General features: G+C 26.5%; 3 protein-coding genes across 3 annotated transcripts; all 3 read right to left on the minus strand.

The window, feature by feature from the left end:
* Positions 1 to 760: 760 nt before the first annotated feature.
* Positions 761 to 1,395, minus strand: LOC119682262 (transcription initiation factor IIA subunit 2). The gene is made up of 2 exons (XM_038095649.1): positions 1,221 to 1,395; positions 761 to 1,163 (listed from the first exon to the last, which is right to left on the minus strand). Exons 1-2 carry the CDS (start codon positions 1,290 to 1,292, stop codon positions 909 to 911), a joined length of 327 nt encoding a protein of 108 aa, XP_037951577.1. The 5' UTR covers positions 1,293 to 1,395; the 3' UTR covers positions 761 to 908.
* A 577-nt stretch (positions 1,396 to 1,972) lies between these two features.
* Positions 1,973 to 2,418, minus strand: LOC119682264 (transcription initiation factor IIA subunit 2-like). Its single transcript, XM_038095650.1, has 2 exons — positions 2,339 to 2,418; positions 1,973 to 2,282 (listed from the first exon to the last, which is right to left on the minus strand). The coding sequence occupies exons 1-2, from the start codon at positions 2,408 to 2,410 to the stop codon at positions 2,010 to 2,012; spliced, it is 345 nt and encodes a 114-aa protein (XP_037951578.1). The 5' UTR covers positions 2,411 to 2,418; the 3' UTR covers positions 1,973 to 2,009.
* A 377-nt stretch (positions 2,419 to 2,795) lies between these two features.
* Positions 2,796 to 3,508, minus strand: LOC119682265 (transcription initiation factor IIA subunit 2-like). Its single transcript, XM_038095651.1, has 2 exons — positions 3,186 to 3,508; positions 2,796 to 3,130 (listed from the first exon to the last, which is right to left on the minus strand). Exons 1-2 carry the CDS (start codon positions 3,255 to 3,257, stop codon positions 2,849 to 2,851), a joined length of 354 nt encoding a protein of 117 aa, XP_037951579.1. The 5' UTR covers positions 3,258 to 3,508; the 3' UTR covers positions 2,796 to 2,848.
* Positions 3,509 to 14,334: the final 10,826 nt, after the last annotated feature.

The following is a 14,334-nucleotide window of genomic DNA, read 5'->3' on the forward strand; positions in this document are numbered from 1 at the left end:
TATGAATATATTTTATTGATTACTATATTATTGTGCTATAATTTATTGACATTTATTTGCCCCTCCTGTGTGTAGTGAAAGTTAAATTTTATTTTCAATTGTTTACAGCTATAACATAATTATCCAATTAAATAACTCATGACATCACATGTTCTCAGCTCATTTTTACATGAATTTTATTTCTAATTTCTAACTCCTGTATATTGATTTAGTTGATTGTAATAATATTGTTAACTCTAACTTTTAAAACATTATTAATATATATAATAAAATACTGTATTATACATAATACATTTCAAATCAAATTTAATACTTTATGAAAAAATATATAGATTGTTAGAAGTAGGGCATAAATACCTTATTTACTTTGTGGCGTAAATAATATTTTAATATTGTCAATCTTAGGTGGTCAAATATATGCTTCGCATATTTTAAATAAAATTCAATTATCAAACTTTTACTTTTTATATAATAATATATATAATTAATTAAAATTGGAAAATGTTCATGTAAATATTTTTATATCAACATTTCTGAAAGCAACAACTGAGCTGTGTTTCATTGATATATATTTGAAAAACAAATGTCAGCAAAAGGTGTTTGATGAATTTGACGAATTGTCAACATATGAAAACAAGATTGTTTACTTTTCCAAAACCATACTCTGGAATTTTTATTTAATGAAAAAAACACCACTTACAAAATTATTTACTTTATGCAAACCCATTACTATTAAAATAATCTCTTTATTGATTTTTAAAATACTATTTTATTTAGTCAATGAATCAGTTTTACAAAATTAATGAATTTATTACGAGACAAACATTATAACTACTAATAGCTTAAAAACCACTCTTCCATAAGGAAGAAATCCCATAAAAAAACTGTATTGGAATGCTTTTATTAATCTATCCATTGAATTCACCACTTTTGCCATCGCAAGCAACAATTTTCACTTTGTCAACTTTTGCAAATTCATGAACTTCACGAAACTCGACGTCGCTTAGCATAAGCGTCCAAACGTTATCACAAAAACGATACGTATTAAGTTTGTTTGCCTTGAAGGTAACTCTTGCTTTGACACGCTGATTTAAAGCAGTATTAATGCTCTTATCAAATTGCAAGAGTACTTTGAAAGCCAAGTTTGGCGTTATTTGTCCGTACTATATAAAAAAACCCTTGTTATTGTATCATTAAAATTTTAAATCTTCTTTGCTTACCTGAATTAGCTCATCCAATGTTTCTTGTAATGTATTCCCTAAGGTAGTATTACGGTAAAGTTGGTACGACATTTTGAAATTTAATTTGTTAAGTTACAAGAATATAGATATTTAAATTTGCTAGCAATTTACTTTTACTTGTGCAATCACTTTTCTCGAACTGAAGTAGAGTAAAAACAATACATGAAATGTCAAAAACATTAATGAAGTTAGCTGCGTTTTAGTACTGAGTTGTATGTAAAATTTAAAAATTGGTCTAACATAACTGGTCTAATATGGATTTAATGTAAATATGCAGATTTAAAACAATTATAATTTGTTATATTTATACAATTAAATTCTTAAATGCATGTTGTACTATTCAAAAATATGAAACACAATTTATTAATTGATATATAAAGTTGAATGCGACGTAAACTTCGATATTTGTATATATTATTTATCCTTTATAAACAATTTTAGATATGCTTATGTTCACATATGTATGTACATTTAATGTAACAAATCAATATATATTAATATAATCAAACATTGATATTGCACAATAATAATATATATTATACTAATTTGTCATATTTTTAATTTCTACAATATGCAGATAGTGGTGTATTTATAATACAAAGCACCTTTTATTGATTCAATTATTATAAATAATATAAATAACATATTGTTATAGATGAATAATATAATAGCACATTATTCTAGATAATATAATAATACAATTTGCATTTATAAAACAAAATACAGCTTTTGTTGATCCAAGTATTGTTAATAAAAAGACGCGCCATCTCAATGAATTTCACCATCCCATTCACATAATTTGCGGCGTTTCGCTTCACACGCAATTATTTTTACATTATCCACTTTGATAGAATTTTCACGGTCGCGAATTTCGACATCTTTCAGAAACAGTGACCAAACATTATCGCAGAAACGATATGTATCAAGTTTTCCTGCCTTGAATGTACATTTTGCTTTAATACGTTCGTTAAGCACCTTGCTCATGCTTTTATCGAATTGATCCATTACTTTTAACGCTAATGGCGCTCGAATTTTCCCAGACTGAAAAGTTAATTCCATTATTTATCTTACCATGATAAAATATTTATTTTGCTTACATTTAACTGCTCATCCAAAGTTTCCTGTAATATGCATCCTAAAGTGGTGCTACGATAGAGTTGGTAAGACATGTTGCCTTCTATGCTATAAAAACAACTAATGGAAAAATAAAATATATCGAAAGTTCATTGTGAGTGGTATGTAATTTGAAGTGAAAAAAATCGGTTCATTAAACATACCCAACGCCTTTAATATGAAAACAAGCCCAATAATATATTTTTAATAATATGATTTAATTAAAAACATGAATTTGTAATTTTTATATCTGGTGTCTAATAAGCTATTACTACATTCTATAGTATATTGTCTACATATATAAGGACACAATTTGACTTATTTTGATGTCAATAAAACTTAAAGCTTCCTTTTTGCATTGTATTAAGTCTAACTTCTTTAAATTTTTTAAATAATACATATAATAATAATCGTTATAGTTAACGAACCATGTGTGTTTTTATTTTAATAAATTGTTACAAAAATTTTTCTTATTATTAGTTCTAAATGTGAATTTATTTGCCGGCTTCACCAACAGCGCCAGTTTTATTAGATTTGCTGCTTTTATTTGGGTACGCGATAAGTTTTAATTTATCAACTTTATAAACATCGGTACCATCGCGGAACTCGACATCTTTCAGTATGAAAGTCCAAACATCACCACACAGTTTGTAGTATAGGATTTTCGCTGCTTTGAAGTTACAATCCGTTTTTGGATATTGACTAATTATAAGCTTCATGCTTTTATCGAATTCCTTCAACGCCTTTTCTGCTAGTGCCGGAGTTATTTTTCCAGACTGTTTAAATAAATATTATTTAGATATGTAAGTAAAACGAGATGGTTCTGCTCACCTGAATTTGTTCATTTAAAGTTTCTTGTAATGATGTGCCCAATGTTGTACTGCGGTACATTTCGTCCGACATTTTGCATTCACTCTACTTAGACTGAACAAATGAAATGCTTTGAAATTTGCGCTCCGTTACATTATAAGCATGTTTTTCCAAGAAACTTAACTGAGGCTATGTCAAAATACATTGAAAGACGAGCTGTGTTTAATATTTAAAATGATTTAGGATTATTTACAAACCAATCATGGAATTGTACAACTTGATCGCATTTTCGATAGTTAGTTGAAGGAACTTAGTCAACCTGCCATTTTCTAATGGCTTATAATTTCAGTACATATTAATACAAACTTTTTGTCTTTTTCTTTAATATATCACTATTTATAAATAGTAAATTTGTAATTTGAATTAAATTTATAAATTTTAATATATATCCATTTATACAAAAATTTTTAATACATTTTTAAAAATTTTACTAATAATATCTTAATAATGTATCTCTTTGGAAGTATATTTCACATATAAAAAAAATTTATTAAATAATATATTAAATTGGTTTTTAACGTCAGTTATGACGAAAGAAACTCTTTTCTTAACATAAACTATTGTTTTCAATAAAGAGGTTTTCGAATAGTAGTGAATTGTAACAATTCAAAATTTAAGTCATGAATTGCAAAGCAATTTTTATAATTTTTACTAATTAATTTTATAAAATGGAAAAATAAAATAAAATTACTTTAAAATTAATTTGTATAAAAAAAATCAAATTTTAATTCTATGATATTATTGTGCAATTATTAAGACTAAATTTTAACACAATATGTTTTCGTAATCCGGATAATTATTTTCGAAGGATCGTCCGGAACACCGAAGTGTGATGACTTTTATTGTAACCAGTAATGTTAATGTAATATATTATACTAATAGGTTTAAGTTAACAAAATATTTTAAATTAAAATTAAATATTTTTATTTTTATATTACATATATAGTTTTTGAATAATATATATATTGGTATCTTCAAAAATTTGCAAGGAACTTTAGCCTTCGGTACAGCGGTAATATGACAATCATTTGTAGAATTTTGTGTAATATGAAAACAAAAAATAGCATGATGATTGTAGTAATGATTTTGATGATGTTAGTAAAAAATATTATTACTATTATTTTTAATTATATCAATTATATCAAATTTCTTTATGAAAGTATTTTTTTCGAACACTTCATTTTTTAAAATGACTTGAATTTTGTGCAACATTTCACAATAATAATTATTAGCTATGAGGAAGATTAACTATACAAAAATCTTTCATACGAATGAGTTCATTATCAATAAATCAGTTCATTTAAAGCGAAAAACGTAGAATGCAACACTTAAAAATAAATTTCTCACAATGGAAATTAACACAATTTAAAATATGTCTCATATGTTTTTTATATAAAATGTAAACAAAGAAATATTAATACAAACGTTTCAATATATTTAATTATATATTGAATTTTTTTGTATGATGTATTATTAAATTTATGAATGTTCTAACTGTTGCATAAAAATCTAATTTATTCTTTCATTATAAATTCATTTATGCAGTTATAAATGAGTAATTACTTTCTGTCATAAAACATCACAGAAAATTATTTACTATGTCAAAACTTTATGATAATTTTAGTATTAAACTTAAAGTAAAACAAATCAGTTGACTGCTTACGGCACAACTAATTCAGTTTTCTTTTATGACATAATCAAAAAGAAATTTAGATGCTTGTAATTTTATTTCTGATAACCAAAATACGTCTAATAGCATTGACAGACGGGAGATAAATTATCATTAAGGGATAAATTATAATTTATTTGCTTTATGGTCTTTAAATGACCGAATTTAACCCAATTTATTCGTCATTTAGGTTTTTAGATATGGTAATGCTGCATATGCAAGTGAAACGAAATAAAAAATGGAACAAATTTCAAGCTATTTGGTTGTCAAAATGTAAACAAAACATATTTGTAAACATTGGTAAATGTAAGTACTCGTTATATTTTTATATATTTTATATTTTTTTTTATATATTTTGTATTTAATTATATGCTCTTTTTTTTACTTAAAGATGTACCCAGATTTTAATATTCAATTTAATTATATATTGAAAATCGTTAATAATCCATTTAATTGGCATGACTATTAACAATTAATATTCAATACAATGTAATAATTAAAAATAACCACATTTTTAAAATCAATTCCATATGACCGCCTATAGCATGAATTACTGTTCTAAGTAGATTGATAAAGTAGATTCATTCGTATGCCTTACGAATGTGAAATTCCGGAATATTTATCCATTCACAAAGAAAAGTTGCTGATATTATTTTGAAAAATGAATAATAAACAACAATTTTATAAATTTTAATATCAGCTATCGCTACCAGTTTGGAAATTATAAGAGTTTGAAATTGTCTCCAGTGACATTGGACGGCTATTTACATTTTGTAATGTCTTAGGATATTATTATTATTGTAAATTTTATGATTTATATATCTGAAATATATTATCTGAAACTATTTTGTAAAACTGTGTTTTCTAAATACTTATTATACCACACATAACCAAATCTAATTTTCGGTATATAAAAAAAAAACAAGTTTGCTTATTTTATATTAGTTTATTAATTAAATTAATAAAAAACAACTTAATTATATAAACTTGCGAATTAAACACTTTCTTTTGAAAAACCCCATACTTAAAGTTCAAAAATAGAAATTAATAAAAATATGTTAAATACGTCATGAGAATGTCGGAAGATGGACCACAAAAGCGAATACTCCATTTCACGCCATACAACGACCGCATCAGAGGTAAATCATGTATTAGATGGCTCGATAACGTGATCGACAACATCAGAAAAATGTGTGTCCAAAATTATAGGTCTTAAACAAAGGAGAATGAAGGAAACTGGTTGATGCAGCTATAGCTCACTCCGAGCTGTAACGCTGATGATGATGTTAAATACGTAATAATATCCTTTTTTTTTTTTAATAATGATTGTTAGCGTTTGAGAAAATTATGTTTTATAATTTTTTTTCTATTTAATAATTTAAATATCTAATCGATAATATATATCAACTTATTCGGTAAATATCAAAAAAAAACTTTAATTTCCTCGTTTCGTCTATTTTTCCATGGAAGATAAAGCAGTACAACTGTCCAATTAAATATTTAAATTGAAAAGTTTTCGGTATACACTAAGTATATGAAAGGTATTTTAAATTTATCAAGATGTTTGTAACAAAGTGACGAAGACATTAGAAATGATGTAAAATATATTAATTCTTGATTAGTTCGGTGACATTTTTTTTTTATTTTTTTTTTTTCGTTTAAATTTGTGTTGTTTTTATCATTGTCTCGAGATCAATATAGGTTCAATGTGAGTTCTAGAGCCAATGTTTGATGCCAAAAATGGAAACCTTTTCATTTTGTATTGTTATTTTATGAAACATTTTATCCAACAATTTATTTTATTTTTTATTTATTTAATTGCTATTATTTAAACTGATATATGTATATTATAAAAATAATCTTTGGTAATAAATTCTTAATACATTAATGCAAAGATATTAAAGCTTTACCAAAACCAAATCCATCCTTCACTTGTTACTTACCTATTTTGCATTAGTTTATAAATTAGGGTTCCATCATTATATATAGCCTCATTTTGCTATACTTTTACATACAAATAATACTTTTTTATTGGATATGCAAAAAAAAGTGTCAAGTTTATTGGAGATATGAAAAATGTGATAAGAATTTATCCATACTTAGATATTTTAATATTGGAAACATATATACGTTGTTTCCTACGAAATGTTTTTTTTTATAAATTATTATTCCGTTATTATTTTTGGTGGTTTTAGCTGGTGCTTTGACCTTAGTTTTTTATTTGAGCTTTATATATACTTTTGTGCTAAGTTTAGCATTGACTTCGTGCGAAAATAAAGTTAAAATTGATATTTCCTAATTAAAATGAATTTCATTTGATAGAGCAAGTTGTACGCGTTCAATATAATGACTTAATTAATTTAATAAAATAAATGATGTTAAGAATGTTTCAAACAATCTAAAAGAAATTATATTATTATATTATTATTACTACATTACTTTATTATTATTATATTATTATTATTATTTAAAAAATATTTATATATTTTAAATGTCTTATATATCTATAGAATAGAGTTAAGTATTATATATTTTCATAGAACTATATAATTTTTTTTGTGAGAAGTTGCTACTATCCGTAGGAATTACATGTAATATGTATATTGTGCTGAGGGCATAAAATTAATGTACAAATAAATTTTTTATTAATTAAACCTAGAAGTGTATGATGTATGAGTAGGCTTATCTTATCTTGCTGTTCTCTAACATGATATTAGCGTACTCATTGTGGGCATCCGAAATTATTTCAATTCCACTTAAACAATTTTATGTGTGCCTTATTATTTAACTAAAGATCCATTATTGAAAATAACTAAATTGAAGTGTGAGACCCAATCTAATATTGGCTCCTGTATATAAGTCATATCACAATATAAACTAGTACTGTTTATCATGGTTTTATTTTATACATTATATACAATATTATATACAATACTATATTATTAAAAGTTTTTTATCACTGCACTATCCTACTTTCGTGTGATAAATGCGATTATGATTAATTAATTAATTTTATGTATTAAAATATATAGAAGCAAATAAATAATTATAATCAATTAATATTTTTAGATATGAAAGGTTAAACCATATTTGCAATTGATGAGTATAAGTTTCGTCCTCTAACCATTTATTTATCAGTCTTGAAATTATTGAAATTGAAATGCACTAGAAATTCTTTAACTTTACTTTACCAGTACCTGAACAGTTGGTTATTTCAATTTAGTAGATAATTTACATATTAGTACTGAATATTATCAGTATTATAATTACAAAAATAATTTTAAATTCAATTTGCAACTTAATTTAAATTTATTTGATTGTCAAATTTGGGTGAAGTTTTAAAATGCAAACAATGACCTCAAAACAAATATTAAGTGAGCTACATTAAGTTTACTAGATTTAGTCAGTATAGTTTTTTTAAATTTAGATTATATAAAATACATTTTTATTTGTATTATCCGATAACAGATTTAAATGCTCGGTGATACACAACAGAAAGAGATCGGAGCCTTTTTTCACCGTTTCCGGAGTATGGAAAGGCTCCCTCCTGTCTCTTCTTATCTTTCTCATTGTCATTGATGATGTTACGAGACAGGCAACACAAAACAAACCTCGTGGTATTATCTGGCATCCTCTACATCTTGCCAGTCTTTAGATTATGCAGATGATAAAAGTAAATTAGCCAATATACGAAGCGACATGCAAGACAAGATAAACTCAATGATCTTGGCCATGAATTCTCGAAGGTTGGCCTTTTAATCAACGCTGCCAAAACAAAGGAAATGCGAATCACCGTAATGTCGAAGAAACCATTAAATCTTAATGGCGCACCGATAGAACGTATCGAAGAGTTCCAATATTTAAAAAGCATTGTAACGTCTCGTGGAGGCAATGTTGCTGTTGTAGATGCAAGAATTAAGAAAGCAGTTGGTGTGTTTACTCGAAACTATAAAGTATGGTCATCTAACTTTTACAGAGAGATGTGAGAGATATAAATATTAATATTTGATTGAAAACTACAATTTTGAAGCAAATAACAATTTCTTTATTAAGATTTGGGTTTAAACGTTAATCAGTCTAATAAGTAATATTCTTCAAATGGCATTTAATGTGCTAGAACGCATCATCATTGTAAACAAAGGCTTTACTCATCTACGTAGAAACTAAAACAGGAATATATGAAGCAATTATTCTTGTAAATATTTTTACAATATATATACATCAATATTACGATTTGAAGTATAGACCTAAAAGCAGAGCAAGTTCGACTGAATTTGAGAAATGGATTGAAAGTTCATTAGGAAAATTGTTAATTCCATAAGAAGAAGCAAGAAGGTACCGAATAAGAAGGTTGTTTTATAAGATATACATTTTAAAGCTCAAATAATGTTTTAAAGAATCGGATGAGTTTGCTAAATAACACATTAAACACCCTAATTATTAACACGTAAATTGTGCTTTAAAATTCCATATAAAAAAAACTGTATGGTGTCTCCGATTTGTTGCCTTAATAAGCTTGAGAACTAATTTGAGACAATATGTTGTCAATGACTGCAAAGCTGTTCAAAGTAACTATAAGAACTTGTACACAATAGATCAAGCTAGTTGTAGTGCATAAAGGCCTAAGCCAAACTCATAATCCATTATCAACTATAAGAACTGGATGAGGGTCGTTAGAAAGCTCAAAGCCCTACTTTAGCTATAATGCCAATTAAGAAGAAGAAAATACATTATTTCAGTCTATATACAATTAGTTTCTAGTACCTCTCTTTAGCTTTAAAATTTTATTTTGAACTAGTAGTGCCGATTTATAATCACCAATGCAACCAACATTTTTTTCGTTATAATTTGTCAATTATTTACTGCACAATTTTTTTTTTTTCTGATCTGCGCTTGTTTGCCTTTGAGGACTTATTTCACTCGCGCACCTACAACAATAAGAAAATAATCATTTTAACTTTGCTCAACTTATTACTAAATTTATTTTATTTATTATTATCATAGTTAAATAAAAAAAATCGTCGTCCCAGAGACATAAATTTTTCTTGTATCACAAAAAATAAAAAAAAATTAATTGTAAAATTTTGCGTCTTTGCACGATAATTAAATTAACACATTTTGGGTTATTGAAATGAAACATATTGCTAGTAAAGTTAAAAGAAAAAAAGACAAAATATTATATGTGTCGATTAAAAAAATAATAAACGGAATATCTGAGTTTCTGAGTTGTTGGATTATTTATTGATATTCAATCAGTTCAACTATCAAGTGAAATCCATGGTGTGATATTGTGACACATAGCGCAAGTAAAATTAAGCCGGCAATGAGTGATTTTTTTAAAATAAAAGCTGAGTCATTAAATATTTAATAAATAAATGAAATTCAATATATATATATATATATAAATATATATGTGTGTAAATCATAAAATTGCTAAGTGAAAAGAAATCTCAATTGGCCAAGAATCTGGAGAGACACCAAAAAATTTCAAGGCCAGAAGTATAAAAAGAAATATCATTTAATATATATTAAATAAAAACCTATGAGTGTTTCTATTGAAATGTGAAATGTTTCTATTATACATATATATCTCATATTATAACATAATAGTAATATATAATATAGTATACTATAATAGATATATTATATTACATGATATTTATACTTAAATGGAGATGCTCATAGAATAGATACTCGATACTCATGTGTCATATAATAAATATATATATACCTTTACATACGAATTTATAATATATATTTGGTATTGATATTAATATTATTTCCCAACTAGGTATAAAATTGTTGCTGCTTTTTATTGTTCATATTATTATTATTTTTTTATAACAAAATAATTAAATATCATCAACATCAAACAGTTCATAATATCATAATCAACTTTTGTAGTTAATTTTGTTTGGATTAGTCTATAACTCAGAATCAAAGACTTGAGAACCATATAACTCGAAATATAATACAAGTAACAACATTCATATATTAGGTTAGCAAACTAGTTTAAGTTTTCAATAAAGCTTAAGGATTTTCTTAGGAGTGTAATATTCTTATTAAGTAAGCGTCTGATTAATGTTCGCAGATGGATCATCCGAAACCTTATCTTTTTCTGCAACATTGTTTATCAAAGATTATGCTGAAACTTTCCAATTTTTTATAACATAAAGATCTATCGTTAAACCTACAATCAAAGTTTGTTATAGAAACTGAACGTTAAGAACATAAGAGCGTTAAACTTATAAAAGGGTGCTTTCAAACAGTTAACCACTCTCATCTATTGTTAAAACAAATTGATCTAGAGCTAATAATATAACCATGTAAGCACAAATATACTAATTAGGTATTCTTAATCTTATTCTTCCTAGCTCCCTGGAATTTTAAAGCGATACTTGCCTAAAATCAAGTATTTTTGTTTTTGCTTTGTAATGTTGAAGATGTCGATCCCGATAAACAACTTACACAAATATCTCTTATATATATATATCTCTTACAAATATCTCTTATATATATATTTATATATATACTCTTTCTAACTACAGTTTTCAGAATATACAATTAAAGGGTGCAGATAGGATATTTGCAGATTCTATGATGTGTAGAGTAAAACATCAATTTATTCTAAATGATGCTATCTTGCTGTCAGGAAAAGGGTCTAGTACCTGTGTCTGACTATAACTAAAACGAATAAGTTCACTTAAGGGATAGCTGTGTCTAGCCCGCTCTGGTGCTTTCCTGGATGTATCCCTGGTGCTACCGGTTTATATTACCCTAGAGACCATTATGAGAAGTACCTTCGTCTACTTTTTGCAACTTGCCAATAACAGATGGAAAGCACTTAAGTCATGTGCAACTTCCAGGTTGGCCCACCTATAAAAATAATATATGCGCGGAAATCATCAAAAGAGACCGCGTGAACACTGCCAGGCTTACTGTAGTTCTTTTTGATCATTGGTGAATAGGAACCCATGCAGAGAAACTGCGCATTTCTCATAATCTTCACTGCAGAAACCCACAGGAAAAAGAAACCATAATACATTTTCTCTATGAATGCCCGGCTTTGGCATTTAGGAAATATAGGTACTTAGGAAGATACTTTTTTGATAGTTTATCAGACTGTTCATCGGTGAAGACGAAAGACCTATTAAATTATCTAAATTTGACAGGATGGATTTAGTATTTACTCTTCTATACTAGGATTCTTGCAAGGAATTTGGTTGCGAAGCGGCGAAAAATCGCTAATTGAGGTACATGGAAGTTATCTAATGGCCTGCCACTGCAACCAACCAACCAAGATCACTTACACAATATGTCAATCTCCATTTCCTTTGAGCTAACGATCTATCATAAGTTTTATTTTATTTAAAACTTTATGTATTTCTATATTACCCAAATATATGTTTTCACTTATTTAAGTACTACCTACTACTAACAGACTTACCAACACCGCGTTATCACATCTCAGAATGGTTACAGGCTCCTCGGCGAGGTATGCAGATCTGAGGTCAATTATTGCTTAGTCTGATGAAGTGATAAACAATAATCCAGTCAAGGCGTAAAGAGAGGTTTTCAAAATACCTCGGGTTAAGAAAGAGTAAAAGTGCTCAAGTGCACTGGCTCAAATAGAAATAAATAAATATCATCTTCATGTCTGTTTACCATGCCGGCTTTATGTTTTTGATAATGTGTAACATTCAGATATGATACCACTTTTTTAAATCTAAATTTGACGAGACAGCTGCAAATATCAGATATCTTTTGTAAATATATCTTATGTTCAGTATTAAAATAATTATTATAAAAATATTTATACATTAATGTAAAAAGTATCATATTACATCTCATTTCACAAAACGAATTTTGCAAACTGGAGTTATTTTAACCGCATTTACATAAAATATAACATGGAATAATATGTCTTTCTCAGAAATGCTCACACTTCATATACATGATAAACAATTACATTCTACATATCAACATTTGTATAAACAATATATTAATAAATAATCATTGATAACAGTAAACAATAATGTTTCAATGTATTTGTTTATATGAATTTGATTTGTCATCCAACAATTCACTTAGCAAAATTTTATGATTATTCTATGGGTTAAAGTGTTATCAATTTATGTCTATCAAATGCGAGTCCCCAATGATATGAAGCTAGAAAAATAAATTTAATATAGTATTATATATAGCACACTTATAGCTTTATATATTTTAATATATATCAATTTTTTATTTATTTCAGAATGTTTTGAAACAATGTGCAGGGTATATTTCTTTGAAAAGATACCATGAAAAATTTAGATTTTATTGGATAATTTCAACTACTCTGGCCCCAATATATAGTGATGCATAACATAAAGTACTGTCTCAAGTTAGCATCTCAATCATCTTTTACGGCTTATTTCTAACAACCTTAGAAAATACTATGAACTAGTGGATTGTAACGTAGAAGACAAATGAGAAATACAAGGCCATTGCATAAAAATTTTTAGAGATCATTGGTATAAACTAGTGGGTATACCAATATACTTGAGTATATTAGTCATTCGATATTGTAATGCAGGTGAGATAGAATTAACTGTTAATTTTATCTCAACATTGCGATAGCAACCCATATTTCACTTAGCCATAATCTACATATTTTTTCCAAGAAACTCTGAAACTCTGCACTACGCTTTTTCGTAGAGTATCGATATTAGTAAAATGAACTGATTTATTCATTTAATTTATTATGAATTTAAGATTATTATGAATTTCAATAACTGCAAAATATATATCAACAATAGATATGTTTCTCTATTTATTTACAATAGAGCAATTATTGTGTAATGGACAATTCTTTAAGTTGGTTGATTTGACTTGGCATTAAATAGTTATAACTTTTAAGCGTGGATGAATATAGATAATAAAATTTCACTGGGTAACCTAAAGTTTTGTATATTATCAGGGGAATATTTATATATCTTTCTTTTATATTACAAGATTTTTGTTTTATATAATTATAAAACTGTATTATAACACTCTTATAACTTTGTACTATATTATAGGATTTTTAATATATATTATAATAGAACTTTATTATAGTACTGTGATGGGATTAATTTTCTTCTTGAGAATGGAAAGCTTTGTATTCGCAGATCTGTGTGTCTATCTACCATTCCGATCTACCATTGAAATTCAAGGATTTTCTTCAACGCTATGCTTACCATCCTTTCAGCTCAATGATGGTTTATTGGTTACTTTACTATAAGCTATGTTGCTATATATTGTAATGGGTTTGCTGATATGCCTTTAGATTCTTACTATGTTTTTTATAATAACTCTATTACTCTATAAGTGAATTGTTCAGAATTTTTTAGTTACTTAATCTCTTACATATGTTTTTCATGTAAAGATCTGCCGAGTGTAATTTAAATTGTTATCCCA

The sequence above is a fragment of the Teleopsis dalmanni genome, chromosome 2 (genome assembly GCF_002237135.1).
Source record: "Teleopsis dalmanni isolate 2A chromosome 2, ASM223713v2, whole genome shotgun sequence".
In the NCBI taxonomy this organism is placed as follows: Eukaryota; Metazoa; Arthropoda; class Insecta; order Diptera; family Diopsidae; genus Teleopsis; species Teleopsis dalmanni.